A 19851-nucleotide genomic window follows, 5' to 3' on the forward strand; every position below is an offset into this window, starting at 1 on the left:
GAAAAAGTACCTAGACAAGACCAGAGAACTGCGTCAAAAATTTGTTAAATATGAGATCTGACATATACCTCGGGAACAAAACGCCCGAGCTGATGCACTTTCGAAACTAGCCAGCACCAAACCAGGGGACAATAATAGAAGCCTCATTCAAGAAACACCACAAAACCCGTCAACCTCGGAAGAAGAGAAGGTCCTAAACATATCGGACTAGGACCAGGGGTAGATGACTCCCATAATCAACTACCTCAAGTCCAAAACACTCCCCCCAGATAAAAAGGAAGCAAAAAGGCTCGTACGAGAAGAACAGTAATCAAAACCTACACGAAAATGAGCTAATCAAAAAGCGACTGGACTGATGCTTGAACACGGCTTCTCCAAAAATGAAAAGGGTCAAAGCTTGGAAGCACGACCTCGAGGGGAAGGCTGAAGCTCAAGCAGGGGCACTGTTCATACCCCGGACCGAGCTATAAGGTTCGGGTCGGACAAAAGACAAAGTTGACCAACCTCTTTAAAGGTTGGGCAATTGGCCGACCTCCCCAAAGGTTGGCTCGAGTCACGATCTCTTCGCACAAAACTCAGAAAGAGCACCTCAGAGGCCCGTAGAGGCCCAAAATAGAAGGACCGCTGACTGCTACAAGGTAGCTGGCCCAAAAGATAGATGATCTCATCCACAAAAGATAAGATAAGATAACAAACTTATCTCAAGGGAGGTCGCTCAACACTAATATAAATACACTGGAGCACCCAGGTATAACTCATACTCCAATTCTACAAAAAACCTGCCTAAAGCCCGTACTGACTTAAGCATCCGAGTCTCTTGTAGGTACCACCACCCCCCGGTGATCCAGGATCAACAGCACCTCAAGCTATAACAAGTCGGACACCACATTCCTGATCATACCAGAGGATCTCCCCCGAGATCGCCCCCCAGTTTCAGGTAACCCTCGGAACAAGAAGCAAGTAGCCGAAAACTCTCTTGAAGGAAAGAAAGAGAAGGCACCAAAGCAAGAAATGAAGCCTCTCCCCCCTCATCTCAAATATGCATTCCTTGGTGGGAAGGAAACCCTTCTAGTAATCATCAACTCTTATTTGAGTACACAAGATGAAGCAAAGCTATTTGAGGTGTTAAAAACTCACAAAACTACTCTAGGGTGGACAATTGATGACATTAAGGGTATAAGCCTGGCTATTTGCATGCATAAAATCCTACTAGAGGAGGACTCACGGCCAGTGGTGCAAACTCAAAGGAGGCTCAATCCAACCATGAAAGAGGTGGTTCAAAAGGAGATGATGAAGTTATGGAATGCTGGAATCATATACCCCATTTCTGACAGCTCTTGGGTGAGTCCAGTCCAGGTGGTACCAAAGAAGGGAGGCATGACTGTCATCTTCAATGAATGGAATGAACTCATCCCTAAAAGGACAGTGACCAGGTGGAGAATGTGCATTGACTATAAGAGATTGAATGATGCTACAAGAAAGGACAACTTCCCTCTCCCCTTCATTGATCAGATGCTAGAAAGATTGGCTGGCCATGCCTACTATTGCTTCTTAGATGGGTAATCCAGGTACAATCAGATAGTGGTGGATCCCAAGGACCAAGAAAAGACCTCTTTCACTTGTCCCTTCGGAGTCTTTGCCTACAGAAGGATGCCCTTTGGGCTGTGCAACGCTCCTGCAACCTTTAAAAGGTGTATACTTTCCATATTCTCTATCATGGTAGAGAAATTCTTAGAGGTATTTATGGATAATTTTTCTGTTTTTGGTGACTCTTTTAACACTTGTTTGCATCATCTAACCCTTGTCTTGAAAAGATGCCAAGAAACAAACTTAGTCTTGAACTGGGAAAAATGCCCTTTCATGGTACCAGAAGGCATTGTTCTTGGGCATAAAATTTCAATCAAGGGTATAGAGGTTGAGAAAGCTAAAATAAAAATCATCCTATACCAATCAATGTAAAAGCAGTAAGAAGTTTTCTTGGGCATGCTAGATTTTACAGGAGATTCATCAAAGATTTCTCAAAGATAGCTAAGCCACTAAGCAACTTGTTGGAGGTTGATAATCCATTTCTTTTTTATGATGAATGCAAACATGCTTTTGAAACCTTGAAAACTAAACTTACTACAACACCAATTATCACATCCCCCAGAATGGGAACTTCCTTTTGAACTTATGTGTGATGCAAGTGATTTTGCAATTGGTGCTGTGTTGGGACAAAGGATGGATAAATTGAATCATGTCATATACTATGCAAGTAAAGTGTTAAATGAGACATAGAAAAATTACACCACCATAAAGAAAGAACTATTGGCAATTGTATATGCATTTGACAAATTCAGGCAATACTTGATTGGGACAAAAATTGTAGTATACACTGACCATGCTGCTCTCAAGTATCTCATATCTAAATAGGATGCTAAGCCAAGGCTTATTAGGTGGGTGCTTTTGCTACAAGAATTTGACATTGAAGTAAGGGATAGGAAAGGAAGTGAGAACCAAGTTGTAGATCATTTGTCAAGGCTACCACTAGAGATCAACCAAGAAGCACCACAACCAGTGAATGAGAAGTTCCCAGATGAGCATATATATCAAGTCCAACAAGCACCTTGGTTTGCTGATATTGCAAACTACAAGGTGGGAAAAAGGATTTCTCAAGACTACACCAAGCAACAAGTGAAGAAGTTGCTCACTGAAGTCAAGCAATTCTTGTAGGATGAACCCTTTCTATTCAAGAGATGTCCAGATGGGATGATCAGAAGTTGTGTCAGAAAGTGAAATGAGAAATATCCTATGGCACTGTCATAGCCCAAGTTATGGTGGGCATTTTGGGGCCGAAAGAACAGCTGCCAAAGTTCTTCAGGGTGGCTTCTATTGGCCATCCATATTCAAAGATGCCAAGGATTTTGTAAATCAATGTGATGAATGCCAAAGAGTAGGGGGTCTAACAAGGAGAAATGAAATGCCTTAGAACTTCATCTTGGAAATAGAATTATTTGATGTTTGGAGAATAGATTTCATGGGACCTTTTCCCCCATCACACTCATTCAAATACATATTGGTGGTAGTAGAATACATCTCCAAATGGGTGGAAGCCATAGCAACAACTACATGTGATGCAAACATCGTTCTCCAATTTCTCAAGAAGTATATTTTCACCAGATTTGGAGTGCCTAAAGGGCTCATCAGTGATGGTGGTAGTCACTTTTGTAACAAACAGCTGGACATGCTGCTCCACAGATATGGAGTAACTCACAAAGTGGCTACACCATACCACCCTCAGACCAATGGCCAGGCTAAATTAGCAAACAGAGAATTGAAAAGAATCTTAGAAAAAACAGTTGGAGCTACAAGAAAAGATTGGGCAAGAATACTGGATGATGCCCTTTGGGCATATAAAATTGCATTCAAGACACCACATGGGAGGTCACCATTTTAGCTACTTTATGACAAAGCCTGCCACCTCTCAGGAGAGCTCGAGCACAAGGCTTTTTGGGCCACTAAGCAACTAAATCTTTATTCTCAAGCAACAGGGGAAAAGATGTTACTGCAGCACAATGAACTAAATGAATTTAGACTGGAAGCCTATGAGAGTGCTAAGATCTACAAGGAAAGGACCAAAAGATGGCATGACAAGAAAATTGTAAGAAGAAATTTTGAGCCAAGATAACAAGTGCTAGTGTATAATTCCAGACTCAAGATTTTCCCTGCACTACAAGAAAATAAGCTTTCTGCCACGCTTTTAAAGCGTGCAGAGAGCTTTTCACCATACTTTTTGAGCTATCGGTACGCTTTTGAAAGGGTCACATCCGCCAGCGTGTCGGTTGCTCTATCGCTACGCTTTTGTGGATCTATCGGCACGCTTTCTTTTTCACCACGCTTATATCTCTTGCCACGCTTAAAAGCGTGGCCATAGGTGTTAACCTATAACTACGCTTTAAAAGCGTGCCACAAAGTGGACATATCGCCACGCTTTTAATGCGTGCCCATTAGTTTGGCTTTGGCTACCCTTCAAAAACGTGCCGATAGGTGAAGATATGGCTACGCTTTTGAAACGTACCAATAGAAGAAGATATGGATACGTTTTTAAAGCGTGCCGATAGGAAAAAAATATGACTACATAATAATAAATGTGGTGGTTGAAGAGGAAGATATGGCTACGCTTAACCAACCGAACCCAGAATTTATAATAGGCTAATTGGATCGGTCAACGAAAAATTTATTTTAAAAAAAAGGAAGAATAAGCCAATAATATAATTCTGCTTTGTCGCCATAGACAGATCATAAAAGTAACCAAACACATCTATTGGGGAGAAGTGGAGAACAATGAAATAAGTATAAACCAAGTGCCTTTGAAGAATATTACAAGAGGCCAACACAAAGATTTTGCAGTGCAAAGGCATTTAAGCAGTACTAACATCTAAATGATAAAACCCCCCAGTAAAGTGCATCCAAACATTTTCAACACTACACTAGAAACAATTAAGCTCTTGTGCAAAGCAACCAGTAGACTTCACTCCTCATCATCAACTCCTCGTCTTCACTGGCCGCAGCTTTTTTCTTATCATATTTTTCATCAGCCCTCTTCATGCTCTCCTTCTCCTTCTCCCTTTTCTCCTCCTGCTTCAGCAGCATTATAACTTTCCATAGCCTTCTCATATTCTGCTTTAAGCTTAGCAACTTTATCAGAATAAGGCTTCTTCTTCTGAACCACACATCAAGACACTTGAATCAACATCACATTGACAAACACATCATAAGAGAAAGATAAGCTTTATAGACTTACACATTATATACTGTACTTTTATCATTTACTATTTCAATTTTCATTTCCACATGCAGAAAATAGAATTTTAAAAATGACCATTAGTTACATTCAAAACACCAGCAGTACTTGTGTTAAGTACTGGTTGCAGAAGAGGTCAAATCACCATTGCTGGGTTAATTGTTTTTTTTTTTTTTTGCAAATTTCCAAGCAGCATCTTCAGCCAATGTCTTTGAAAGCACATATCAGTACCATGACTAAAAAAAAAAGAAAATGGGAAACAAAATTGGTGGTACCAAAGTCTCAAATTTACAAGGGATTGAGCTTATTCATATGAATCAAAATTAAATCAGCAACACATAAAGCTAATTCCACTCCTACTAATTTGGCCTAATTAGGCGAATATGATAATAGTTGTAGGGACATGTCACATACCTTCGACTCCTTACAAAGTTCGTGATCGAAAAACCAGGTGTCATCAACTACTGCTTTAGGAGTCAGAAGCCTTCCATTAAATGTAACAGCAGCAATTGAAAAAGTTAAAATAACGTGCTTCATCGACTGCAATTTCATACAATTGAAGAACATTGAGGGTTTCTTTCACTGCCGGATCTAAAAAATCATCCTAGAGAAACAAAAAGAATTAAGGAACGAAAATGGAGAGGATTCATTCCTTTTCTCTTTGAAAGCCTTCTTATACTAGCCAAAGAACACCAAGAACCAAAAGCATAATGAAAGGAGAAAGAAGGAACAGAAACAGAAAACAAAAAACAGAAAGAGTGCAGAAGGAGAAAAATAGATGACTTACAATAGAAGTAAATAAAATGGGAATATTAGTCATTCATAAATGTTAGAGGAAATTACATCTACCTCCTCTATATCCATCAACATAACACTTCTAATTTTAACATGACAGATGACACCTACCTCTTGTAAAATATCCAACTTACCTTTCTTCTTAAAAGTATTCTTTCTTTCTATCTTTCATTGTTCCCATTGAGTCATTGTCTGGCCAAGTAACAGATTAAAAAAGAGAAAGGACAATGACAAAAGAAGGAAAAGCACAGAGAGTGTATTAAGTAAAATACAACTAAGGCTCAACTATATACTTGCATCAAACTATATTAATTAATAACAAATGCTAGAACATGAAGCTAGGATAAATTTTTTGGCATAAAAGTGACAAAATAACTGAAATCTAAATAGAGAGTGTACATTGGATTTTTTCTAGAAGGGCAACTAAAAACTCTAGTACCTTGCTCCCAGAATCCAAATGACCATTTATCTTCACCAAAAATCTATGTCAGTAGAACACACAATCCTAATAAGTCATCATGTGACAAAATAAAACATAGGTTTCCATTACAATTTTCCAAGAAAATATGTATGTGCATCATTGAATTTTCTGACATTTTGCAAAAATGTAACCATTTTATGACATTGTAACTCATGCATCAGTTATGGAAATCGATGTTCATAATCCATATCTCAATTTATTCTCTAGCTATGCCTTTACAGCCATGCACTCTACAGAGCTAAAGTAAACCCATAAACACTTCACTTCCAAAATAATCTAATGTGAAACGTCTAGAATTAACACCTAGTATTTCTCCAACAACCAAATTAATCCATAGAATTAAGAGCTATATAGTTATATATACTACAAACAAGCCAATCACAACTGTTTCTCAATCAGATAAGAATTACTAAGATTAAATTTAATCACAAAATAGTAGTGTGAGTCACATATTGAGACAATTATAATTCGGTATTAATAGTGTCTAATGAACAATTCAATTACTATGCATGAATGAAGAACAGACAGAGAAAGACACACCAAAAAATAGAGAAAAAACCAGATCCAATCAATAGTAAGAAAAAGCCACCGACAAAAAGAAGAAACAATTAAGACCTAAACGGCATTGTGGAAGATGCAGGAATCAAAACATAGTATCAAAAATTGAACTTTTTCAGCTTCAATGAATTATTGATCAGCACTTTCATTGACAAATTGCGACAAAAAAACAGAATTAAAAAAATAAAAAACCCTAAGTCTTGAAACTTTTTAAAATAGAATTTAAAAATCAGAATCATAAAAACAAATTATGACAAATAAAAAGAAGTTAAAATCAGAATTAACAAAAAATAAAAAACCCTAAGAGACTGGAAGATGCAGCGATAGAGGCAAAGAGGCTTGGATGGTGGCGGAGAGGTTGGACGTTGCAAGACAGCTGACAAACCGCGATCGAGCATGACAGTGCTGAGAATGACAAAACACAAAAGCGCTAAGGATTATAAAACACCAAGGCGCTGAGAACGGCTGGAGGCTAACGATGGGAACTGCGATGGAGCACGACAGCATTGAAAACGACAAAACACCAAGCCGTTGAGAACGGTTGGAGGCTGACAAACTGCAACGAAGCACACACGGCTGCTGGATGGTGTGAGGCTTCGACGGACGATGACAGAGAGGACTATGACGGAGAAAGGAGAATGGATCTTGAGATTGCGTGAGTAAAAGAGGAGTTTGTGTGTGTGCGCGGCATGAGTGCTTTGAGTGTGAGAGAGAGAGAGAGAGAGAGAGAGAGAGAGAGAGGAAATAGCTAGGGTATGACAGAGAGAGGGCTGGGTGTGAGCGTTAGTTGAAGGGATGGGATGAACATGAAGGCGAGTTGGGTGGTGCGACGGTCATCGCGATTGGCAGTGATGAACAGTGTTGCTGGGTGCGAGGCTTCTAGCAAGGGTTAAAGTGAATTTGGATAAAAGTGAAGCATATGAGAGCTATTATCTAAAGTTAACTTAGAAAAAAGTTGTGTGTGGGAAAAAGGACTGAGAAATAAAATTTTGGGGGTAACTCTATCGGTACCTTTTTGTAGGGTGCCTAAATAAATATGGAAATTAAATTTTGGGGAGAACTCTATCGGTACGCTTTTGTAGGGTACCTAAATAAATATGAAAATTAAATTTTGGGAAAAATCTATTGGTACGCTTTTGTAGAGTGCTTAAATAAACACAGCATATGGGCACGCTTTAAAAATGTGACTATTAGAAGATTAACTAGCCACGCTTTTAAAGCGTACCTGTTTTCCTCTATGGCCACGCTTTTAAAGCGTGGTAAAAAAAGCGTGGCCAAATCACAAATCAGTGGCCACCCTCACAAAAGCATGCCAATTTTCCTCTTGAAAAACGTGGCAAAAAAAGTGTGGCCAAATAAAAAATCAGTGGCCACCCTCACAAAAGCGTGGCCATTGACCACTTTTGGCCACACTTTAAAAGCGTGGCATGAAAAAAGTGTGCTGACAGGCCTTTTTTCTTGTAGTACTGGTGATGAACGGATTTTTGACAGTCTAGAATTTTTCAATGAATTCTCGTTGCTAGTATAGTTTCTAAACCAACAAAGAATCCTTTCATACAAAAATTTGGTTTTCACAAGTAACAAACACCTATAAAAATAATAACTGAAGTATTCAAACCTCGGGTCATCTCTCAAGGAATTGCAAGCAAGTGTACTAATAATGGGTTGTGAGATTGTATCTTTTTGGGGTTTTGAATAAGGAAAAAGAAAAGTAAATTGCAAGAATTAAACTAATAGCTAATAAATCTCTTAGCAAGGTATGAGAATTAGAAGTCCTATCCTAACTATCCTTATCAATTGTGACATCAATTGTCCATTGCTCCCACTTAATTAACCTCTAACTGTGAAGGAAAGTCAAGTGGATGAATCAATTTGATTCCTCAAGTCCTAGTCAACTCCTAAGGAAAGACTAGCTTTAGAGGGATCCAAATCAACTAGCAACTTTCAATTATCAATCAACAAAGGAGTTTGATAACTCAAGAGTCTCCAATTACTCAATCTAATCTAAGAACATAAAAAGCTAATTTAAAATCCAACCAAGCATTTTATCAAACACTTGGAAGGCACAACATAAAAGCATAGAAAAGCAATAAGAGATAATAAAATCCACACAACCAATTGAAAGTATCAATAACATAAATTGAAGAAAGTAATCATAAATATGAAATACCTCAAATTTCATTAAATAGAAAATCAAATCTAACATGAGAATTCATAAACTAAAGTGGATAAATAAATAAATCACCAAGAGAAGAGAAACTAAAGTGCTAGAATAAATAAGAGTAGAAGAGAAACTAAATTAGAGTAAAGTAGAAATCTAAAATTGAAAATAGCTAAACCTAAGAATCCTAAAGCCTAGAGAGAGGAGAGAGCCTCTCTCTCTAGAAAACTACATCTAAAACCTAAAATTATGTGAATGAAAGTTGCATGATTGAATCAATGTGATTCCCCCAATCTGCAGCATCTAATATGTGTTTTTCGGGCTTGAAACTGGGTCAAAAATAGCCCAGAAATTGTTCCTAGCAAATTTTGATACGTACAGCACGTGGCTCTTTCACGCGTACACGTCGCTGAACTTTCGCAATGTCACGTGTACGCATGATGCACGCATGCGTGTCACCTAACAGCATGGAAACTATGGCAAATTACATATCATTTTGAAGTCCCGGATGTTAGCTTTCTAACGCAACTGGAACCGCCTCATTTGGACCTCTATAGCTCAAGTTATGATCGATTTAGTACGAAGAGGTCAGGCTTGATAGCTTAGCAATTCTTTCAATTTCTTGTATTCCTTCCACTTTTGCATGCTTCCTTTCCATCCTCTAAGCCATTCCTACCCTATAAACCCTGAAAATACTTAACAGACATATCACGGCATCGAATGGTAATAAGATAGGATTAAACATAGCAAAATTAAGGCCAAAGAAGCATGTTTTCAATCATAGCACAAAATTAGGAAGGAAATTGTAAAACATGCGAATTCTATGAATATGTGTTAGAATAGTGGATAAAATCCACTCAATTAAGCACAAGATAAACCCTAAAAATGGGGTTTATCGATCTCCCCACACTTAAACATTAGCATGTACTCATGTTAAGCTCAAGAGAACCAAAAGAGTAAAGAGGAATGGTAAAACTTATGAAATGAAACCTATCTACATGAATGCAACTAAATGCAAAAATACTTCTACCTACTTGGTTAAAAGTAAACAAATTCTCCAAGACAAACATAAATCAGATTCCACTAATTCAAATCACACAATAAGAGACAAGTAAACTTGTAAGAAGATAGCTCATGAAAGCCGGGAACACAAAATCAAGCATTGAACCCTCACTAGAAGTGTATATGCACTCTAATTGCTCAAGTATCTAGGGTTAATTCACTCTAATCTCCTCTAGTCATGCTTTCTAAAACTTTGTTCTTCATCTAACCAATCAACAAATATTTAATGTACAAATACAAACATCATGAGGGCTTTTTAAGGTTGTAATGGGGCTAAGGTAAGGGTGAGGATACATGTATGGCCAAGTGAGTTATACTTTGAATCTTTGACTAACCTAAATTCTCACCTAACACACACATATACTCTATATAATTCTAAAATCATGTCTAGCTACCCAAAAATATCACTTTTTCATCACATACTCATGTATCAATTTTTAATTCCATTACATATGCATTGATCTTTTATTGAACTTAGCATTGGGGTGGTTTTATCCCCTATTTATTTATTTCTTTTATTTTTATTTTTTTACTTTTATTTTTTTTATTATTTTTCCATTTTATATATATATATATATATATATATATATATATATATATCTATTTATAAATGAAAGTATAATATATCAATGCATATGAGTTTTCTGATTTCATATGAGTAGGCACCCAAATTTCCAATATTTGTCAGTAAAAACACAACACATTCTCATCAACCCAAGTTTTCACATTTTCCCACACTTAGTTGACACACACTATCTTAAGCTAACCAAAGATTCAAATTGGATAATTAATTATTTTTCCACTTAAGGCTAGTGATGTGGTAGTATAAAGAACAAATGGGGATTAAAAAAGGCTTAAAGTGGCAAACAAAGGTAAATAAAATGGTGGGCTATTTGGGATAAGTGAGCTAATAACAAATGATGGCCTCAATCATATGTGTGCATGAATATACACTAGACAATGGACATATAGAATGGAACAAATCATAGATTGCAATCATAGAGAAGAAAACACACAAGAATAAAAATCATGGTTAAATAATGTAACCATATAATTAAGCTCAAAATCTCACAGGTTGTGTGTTCTTAGCTATAAACCATGATCCAAATTACAATCTTCAAACAAGTTTAACAAAAAAATTTTAATTTAAATTAGTGAAATGCTATAAAAAGGGTGATGCATTCACATATTTGCTATATTAGTTAGTTTAGTTAGTTTTAGCTTAGTTTCATTCATTATCTTTGAAATAAACAAGCATTTTGATGGGTTATATATCCATGCATTCATATACCAAGAACTAGGTGAAATTTGGCATAATTCATGCAAATTCATGAAGTTTACAAATGAATTAGTATGAATGAATCTCTTGAAAAATTTACTTCATAGAATGGCAAAACTTTGAGGCAATTTCTTGGGTTAATGATAGGAAATGAAGCAAGAATTGGAGCAAGAAAGATTGGGGACATAGCTAGCTGGGCAAGGAGAAAAGGACTTGGGCGTTGTTAACGCCAGGAATAAGGGTGTGTTCCTAGGCAACGCCAGGGACAAAGGAAGCAACCCTGGGAAGTGATCATGCACGTTGCCAATTCCAGGAAGCGCTGGAGTGTTTGCCAACAACGCCCAATAATGCAAGACAGCCCTGGCCCTCTCCTAAGCACGTTGCCAATGCCAGTTTCTATAGGCGTGTTTGATGACAATGCAGCAAGCAACTCTGGGGAGAAATTCCAAAGCTCGAGCACGTTGCCAGCCAAGAGATGCAGGGGCGTGTTTGATGGCAACGCAGGCAAGCAACGCAGCAAGAAAGCTTGCCCAGAAAATGAAGAAGCACATTGCCAACGCCAGTTATAGGGGCGTGTTTGATGGAAATACAGCAAGAAGATTTTGGGCCAACCAAGAGCTCGAACACGTTTCCACACTTGGGGAAGGCTAGCGTGTTCCTTAGCAACGCCCACAACAACGCAGGCAATCAAGATTTTGGGCCAAGGGAGAGCTCGAGGACGTTGTTGCCTTGAGGATGAATTGGCGTGTTCATCAACAACGCTCAACAATACAAGGCAGCCCTGGAGACCTTGGAGAGTGATCTTGGGCATTGCCAACTTGGAAGAAAGGGTGCGTGTTCACCAACAACTCCAGCAAAGTTGGCAGCTTGACCTTACTATCTTCAAAGATGCATACATTTAGTTACAGAGATCCAATTTGAGTGCTTTTAGTTGCGTTGGAAAGCTGACATCCAGAGCTTTCCAATGATATATAATAATCTATAGTGTAGCATGAAATGGAAGCTCAAATCAGAGTCATATTTAGGCCCCAAAAACAAGAAAATGAAGTTGAGATTCAAGCAGGTATGAATGAGCCAAAAAGAGGCTCGAACACGTTGCCAGGCAAGGGATGCACTGGTGTGTTCCTTGGCAACTCCAGTAACTGTAACATCCTACCCTACAGAGTCTTATGCTTAAATCATAATTCAGAGATGGCAAGGTATTACGACCTCTAAAACAAAAATTTAGTACGTATAGTAGTATGAATAATTGATTATAACTAGGAGCCTTTGTAGAAAAAGGGGTAAACAAAAACCGTAACTCGAACGCGCAACACTCCGATCGATAACGTAACGAGCAAAGGATAAGCTAACGCAAGATCATATATATACAAAGAGTGTCAAAAACGGGAATATCAAGACTCAAAATCCGGCTGCGAAGATAACCGGTCCGAGCATAGCAATATATATATATAATAAAATAAGAAAAACCCCAAAGGAAACACAAAGGGACACAAATACAGGAATCTAGCCTATAAACAAAGCTTATAAACAAACTAAACCGTAAGTGACAACTGACTAAAGATCCTTCAGTCTAACTAATACTTCCCTTTCCAATTCCTTCAGACCTCCCAACCACCAGCAGGAGTATAATATAGCAAACACAGTTGTATCAGACACAAGATTTACATATAGGAACAGATAAGGCATTTAGACAATTGGCAAGTAATATGCAGTCAAATAGGCAATCTCAAACAATTCATATAGTATGCATATGATGAATGCCTGTCCCTAGTGGCTGATGATATCATCTGTCGGTTATAGAGCCAACCCGACAAGTCCTGGTAGCTAACCGTTGGACTGTCCCTCTGTCGTGTCTCCCCAACTCGAGTTATACTCAATATAATTTGATCATAATCATGATCCATATCCATCAACCTCACTGGTGAATATTCATGGGGGTGAGCTCATCCGGGGCTTTCATAGTGCCCGGCCACCCTGATGACATAGGGTCACAAGAGCTTCGAGTCTCAACCTGGAGCACGTGGTGGCTAGCCACTGCTTCCTCCCAGGGAAACCCTCATCTCCGATAGTGGAAGTGCAAACATTCACAATTCATTCAATAGCATATATGCATTTATACTTGGCCATAATCATGGCTCCGCCGTAACACGGCAATAATCTAGCCATCCGGCTCACGGTTAAATCCATAACCAGCCAATTCATTAACAATTACGGCCCTTCGGCCCATGGCATAACAAGCACTTCCACCGCCATCCTCCGCATCTCACATAATTATCTTTGATCCTCATTTATCATTCATTTTTCCCTTGCTTCACTTGCAAGTTACCACAGCCCCTAGCTCCTTCTTCTCATTGCTAGGCATACCATAATGATCTAAGACACAAATGGTGAGATTGGAGGCTTAGAAGTATGAAATTTGGCTTTTAAAACTCAAAAATCAACTTTGGGATGAAAATAGGGCCACGCGTACGCGCACTCCACGCGCACGCGTGGATGGCCACAACACTTATCGATGCGCAAGCGTCATACGCACGGACACGCGGGTTGAAAATAGCCAAACGACGCGCGAGCGTCAACCACGCGTACGCGTGGGTGCTCTTGCGCCCCAGGCACAAAACTAGCACAACTCTGGCACGACTCTCTAGAAAATGGCTGAGCATTTGGTGCAGCGCATCGACGCGCTCGCGCACACCATGCGCACGCATGGATGGTGCTTTCTCGAAGAACGGCGCGTACGCGCCATGTGCGCCTACGCGCAGGGGGTCATTCTGCGAAAAATTTTCTAAGTTAAAAGCTGCAGAATTCATAGATTCAACCCCCAATCTTCCGACGGACATAACTTTCTCATTTTAAATCGTTTTCCGCCCGTTCTTTCAACGGCATGGACATCCCGGATCTAATTTCATTTCTAAACAAATTTTGTACAAAACGGGGATCTGTAGTCCAAGTTATGTCCCGTCAAAATATGCCCAAAAACCATGTTTTCATACAAAACCACAAAGTACCATTTTCAAAACAAGTCATTTTCAACTCTTTTCAAAATCAACCGAAACATGCCAATTTCAACCCTTTTTGAAATCAATCGAAATGTACTAAAATCAACATCAAGCCATCCTCAACTCACACATTGACACTTTACCAAAATTCCCAAAACCACCATCCAACCATTTTACACTTCTCAATCAAATGGCTAAAGAACAAACACAATATCATGTCATACATCCTTCCTCATCCCAATTTCCAATAATACCATTTCCAATCAACCATCATTATACATAATCAACATCATACTCACCATCAACATGGTATCACCCATCAATTCAACCTCAATCATCCATCAAACATATATCACAACATGCATTTCTCATATATCACGCAATCAAGGCATCAATATTCATAATCACATATATGATCACATCATATATCTCAACCATTCAACAACATCAACAATTCAATGCCTATCTTAGGGCCTCTAGCCTAAGTATTTCCTACCACATTACATATTAGATACGGGAAACCGAAACCATACCTTAGCCGATTTCCCAAGCTCAACCGGAGCACTTCCAAACCACTTGTCCACAAGTCCTCTAGGTCTCAACACCTCCAAGAACAGATTTTGATCACACAAAACTCCCTTTTCAAGCTTTCCAAAGTCACCAATCAAGCTCCAATATTCACATATATACAACCTAAGCCACAATCATCATACCCATACACAATATCTCAATACCCAATCATCATAGAACAACAAATTACACTAGGGTTGAGAATCTTACCATACCCAAGGTCCAAGGAGACAAGATTAACCTTCTCCTTCAAGAGAGTTGGGTCCTATAACATCAAAGAACCCAAAATCTCAACATTTCACCCATGAAACTCGAAAACAAGGGCTGGAATTTCGAAGAAAAAAACATGGCTTACCTCAAGATTGATTGTATGGGTTTTGTAGAGCTCTCCGCGGTGAATGCGTGGCTTTAAACGGTGCGGCGATCAGAGCTCTAGATCAAAAGTTATGGTGGTTTGAAGATCAACCAAGGGAGAGAACTTGAGAGAGTGTTCTTCCCTCCATGGCCTCCATTTCAGCGTGTTTGAGTGATAAGTGAGGAGAGAGAGTGCTGAAATGAGTGTTTTAGGGTTTAGTTATGTTGGGCCAAGGGCCCACTTTGGGTTCGGTTGGCCCGGTTTGGCCCGTTCGGTCCAATCTTGGTCCGATTTCTATAAAATTGGTACCGAAATTCTCGTCTCAATCTCCTCTATCATATTTAGCCATAAAAATAACATTTTTGGCTTTCTAGAATAAATTCTCATTTTTGGGTTAATTAGCCATTAATTAGCCGGGTCTTATATTCTACCCACCTAATTGAGAATTTTGCCCACAAAATTCGAATTTAATTACCTGAGAATAAGTGCGGATAATCCGTTTGCATCTCCGACTCAAGTTCGCAAGTGTGTTCCTCAACACCACCTCGACTCCAAGCGACTTTGACTAATGAAACCTCTTTTCCACGCAACCGTTTGATACTAGTATCGTCAATTCTAACTGGAGCCGCTGTAAGCGTCAAATCTTCTCTAAACTGAACCGACTCAGGTTCTAACACATGGCTAGCATCAGGAGTGTATTTCCGAAGCTGCGGCACGTGAAACACGTCGTGCAGGTTCGAAATATGAGGTGGTAGAGCCATCCGATATGCCACTGGTCCAACCCTTTCCAGGATCTGAAATGGACCGATGTACCGAGGATTCAACTTCCTTGCTTTAATCGCCCTACCTACTCCCGTGGTTGGATTAACCTTAAGGAAAACATGATCTCCTTCCTCAAATTCCAATGGCTTCCGCCTCTGATCAGCGTAACTCTTCTGGCGACTCTGCGCCGTAAGCATCCTATCTCGGATTTTCTTGACTTGTTCAGTGGTCTCAGCTATCATCTCTGGCCCCAACAAGTCTTTCTCTCTAGCTTCATACCAACATAGCGGAGATTGACATTTCCTCCCATACAATGCCTCATATGGAGCCATTCCGATACTCGCATGGTAACTATTATTGTATGCAAACTCCACTAATGGCATATACCAATCCCAACTTGCCGGTTGATCCAAAACACAAGCTCTCAACATATCCTCTAGTGTTTGGATCGTCCTCTCGGATTGACCATCTGTTTGAGGATGGTACGCTGTACTCAAGCTTAATCGGGTTCCAAAAGCTTTCTGGAATGTACCCCAGAACCTCGAAGTGAAACGAGGATCTCTATCAGAGATTATAGTAGCAGGTACACCATGGAGTCTCACAATCTCCTTTATGTATAACCGAGCTAGCTCCTCAAGGGTGTAAGTCATCCGAATGGGCAAAAAGTGAGCTGACTTCGTCAGTCGGTCCACAATCACCCAGATAGCATCAAAACCAGTCCTAGTCCTTGGCAATCCCGACACAAAGTCCATTGCAATACTTTCCCACTTCCATTGCGGAACCTCTAAAGGTTGCAACATCCCAGAAGGTCTTTGATGTTCAATCTTTACCTTTTGGCAAGTTAAGCACTTTGAAACATATTCCGCCACATCATTCTTCATACCCGGCCACCAAAACATCGCCTTTAAATCATGGTACATCTTAGTACTTCCCGGGTGAATGGAGAATCCGCTTTTGTGTGCCTCCTTTAAGATATCTTACCTCAAAGTGCCAACATCCGGCACAATGATCCTACCCTTGAATCTCCATAACCCATCTTTTTCTTCCGACACTCTCCACTGTTTTCCTTGCTCGATAGCCGGTAACACCTTCCATAACGCTTCATCATTTTCATGAGCCTTTAGGAGTTCGGACTTAAAATCACTCGAGATTTCTAATCGGCTCAAACACAAGGTTCCAGATACTTCTCGAGCACCAATTTTTAGACTCTCGAATCCCTTGAGCAACTTCTCCTCTTGAAGCATCATCCAAGCCGCATATAACGACTTCCGACTTAACGCATCCGCCACTACATTTGCCTTTCCCGGATGGTAATTCAACTCAAAGTCGTAGTCCTTCAATAATTCCATCCACCTCCTTTGCCTCATATTAAGCTCTTTCTAATCAAAGAGATATTTCAAGCTCTTATGATCGGAGAAGACTTGGAACTTAACCCTATAGAGATAATGCCTCCATACCTTCAAGGCAAACACGACCGCAGCGAGTTCCAAATCGTGCGTAGGGTAACTAACTTCATGAGGTCTCAACTGTCGTGAGGCATACGCCACCACATTATGATGCTGCATCAGCACGCATCCTAGACCCTTTTGTGAGGCATCACAGTACACCTCAAAAGGCTCGTTCGGCTCAGGTAACACTAACACAGGTGCATTGGTCAACTTTTTCTTCAATGTCTGAAAGCTCTCCTCGCACTCAGGAGTCCAAACAAACGGAGTGTCTTTGCGGGTTAACTTTGTCAACGGCAAGGCTAATTGCGAAAAGCCTTTGATGAACCTTCGGTAATAGCCAGCTAAACTCAGAAAACTCCTTATCTCAGTTACTGTGGTTGGTTGCTTCCAATCCATCACAGCCTCCACCTTTGTTGGATCTACGGCTATTCCGATCCCTTCTTACTCACCACGTGACCCAGAAACTTCACCTCACTCTTCCAAAACTCACACTTAGACAGTTTCGCATAGAGTTTCTTCTCCTTTAGAATCTGCAACACGGTCCTCAGGTGTTCCACATGCTCTTCCTCAGTCTTGGAGTAAATCAGTATGTCGTCAATGAAGACAACAACGAATTTATCCAAAAACGGACGGAACACTCTATTCATGTAATCCATGAATACTGCAGGAGCGTTCGTCAACCCAAAGGACATTACAGTGTACTCGTAATGACCATAACGAGTCCTGAAAGCGGTCTTAGGGATATCCTCACCCCTCACCCTTATCTGGTGATAACCAGATCACAAATCGATCTTAGAGAAAACCCCAGCTCCTTATAACTGATCCATGAGATCATCAATTCTCGGCAATGGGTACTTATTCTTTTATGGTGATCTTGTTCAGCTGCCTGTAATCCACACAGAGTCGCATACTTCCATCTTTCTTCTTTACCAGTAAAACTGGAGCACCCACGGGGAAACACTTGGTCGGATAAAGTTCTTACCCAACAAATCCTCTAACTGAGACTTTAGCTCGGCCATCTTTAATGGTGACATTCTATAAGGAGCACTTGAGATTGGTCCCGCCCCAGGCACCAATTCAATAGCAAACTCGACCTCTCGGTTAGGTGGAAATTCCTCAATATCATCGAGAAACACTTCCGGAAACTCACACACTACCGGAATCTGATCCAACCTTTGGTCATCACCCGAAACACCAGCGGTTAACAACAGGATACCCTGACATTCGATTCCAGAACAGTTCACCATCATCGAATTCAAGTAATAATTATTCACCACGACCGGCCCGTCTATATCTTCCGGCATAAAGTACACCGACTTTGTAGAACAATCAAGCAGGACATGGTTCTCAGATAACCAGTCCAATCCCAAGATAAGATCAAGACCGATCATCGGTAAGCAGATTAAATTATGGACAAAATCACGCTGCTTGAACCTAAACGAAACTTTCGGGCATCCTAGCCTAGTTACCATGGCTTCATGGGTAGCATTATATACTTTTAGGTCATAACCTAAGGTTACGATCTTCAATCCTAACTCATGGGCTTTCTCAAATGCAATGAATGAATGCGATGCTCCCGAATTAAATAAAGCATTTAACGTTTGACCAGCCATTTCACAGTTACCTCGAATGAGTGTCCCGGATCCCTCTGCACCCCTAGCTGAGGTGGTGAACACCCGACCGGTCTGCTGCGCCTTTCCGGCACCTTGTTTCTGCTTCTTCAGACAGTTTGGGACCTTATGTCCTGCCTTACCACAGTAATAGCACAAACCCCATCCGGCCATGCACGGGACCCCCGGATGGTGACTTCCACACCTAGCACAAGCCTGAGCACTTTGTGGTTGCTTCCCAAACCTTTTACCTTGGGAGTTGTTGTTGTTGGGCCTCCTGAAAGAGCCTTACTGCTTGAAAGGCGGACCTCTAGGTGCAAAGCTCTTCCCTCGGTTTTGTGGGAATGATCCCTTGTGACTCCCTCTCTCAGCAACTGCCTTCTTCACACACTCTTCAGCAACCCCACACTTGTTCACCAACACAGCGAAAGTTCTGATCTCCATTGGTCCCTGAGCTCCATTTCCGTCGTTGCCATGGTTGTTCATCTGTTGTCCAAAAGCCTCTGCAGTGGCCTGCAGAGCCGCAGCCATGTTCTCCAACGCCTTCCTAAGGTTTACCGAGTCATTTGGGTTGGCGCTCGGTCCCGGAGGGTTAGTACAACCTCTACCACGGCCTCTATCGCGTCCACGAGGCACCATCTGGTTCTTATACACACCAAACAATCAATATTAAGTTGATCAGTCTCAATATCGAAAGTTTAGTGCTTCAAGTCCCAAATGCATGCTCATGAACGTTTATGCCAACTATATCAAGTAGATATACTAATAGCACGTAACACACACACAGAGAATGCACAGAAGCATAATCAGTCCATCCCTCAGGCTCTACAGGAACGAACTGCTCTGATACCATAATGTAACACCCTACCATACAGAGTCTTATGCTTAAGTCATAATTCAGAGATGGCAAGGTATTACGACCTCTAAAAAAAAATTTAGTACGTATAGTAGTATGAATAATTGATTATAACTAGGAGCCTTTGTAGAA

The 19851-nt window shown here is 40.2% G+C and overlaps 1 protein-coding gene and 1 pseudogene across 1 annotated transcript; one reads left to right on the forward strand and one right to left on the reverse strand.

The window, feature by feature from the left end:
- Positions 1–1263: 1263 nt before the first annotated feature.
- On the forward strand, positions 1264–3436 carry LOC148565397 (uncharacterized). The gene is made up of 5 exons (XM_088487155.1): positions 1264–1559; positions 2340–2393; positions 2481–2708; positions 2806–2915; positions 3012–3436. Exons 1-5 carry the CDS (start codon positions 1264–1266, stop codon positions 3434–3436), a joined length of 1113 nt encoding a protein of 370 aa, XP_088343281.1.
- A 1137-nt stretch (positions 3437–4573) lies between these two features.
- On the reverse strand, positions 4574–19502 carry LOC148565398 (uncharacterized; annotated as a pseudogene).
- Between the last annotated feature and the right edge of the window lie 349 nt (positions 19503–19851).

Source organism: Arachis ipaensis, chromosome B5 (assembly GCF_059453495.1).
Source record: "Arachis ipaensis isolate K30076 ecotype BB chromosome B5, ASM5945349v1, whole genome shotgun sequence".
Lineage (NCBI taxonomy): Eukaryota > Viridiplantae > Streptophyta > Magnoliopsida > Fabales > Fabaceae > Arachis > Arachis ipaensis.

Bases quoted from the DNA above. Each gene is read 5' to 3' on its own strand.
- LOC148565397 (XM_088487155.1), top strand. From the start codon at position 1,264: ATGAAAGAGGTGGTTCAAAAGGAGATGATGAAGTTATGGAATGCTGGA. The intron at 2,709-2,805 runs GTAGGATGAACC...GCACTGTCATAG, and splicing joins ACTGAAGTCAAGCAATTCTT to CCCAAGTTATGGTGGGCATT. The intron at 2,916-3,011 runs GTGATGAATGCC...TTTGGAGAATAG, and splicing joins CAAGGATTTTGTAAATCAAT to ATTTCATGGGACCTTTTCCC.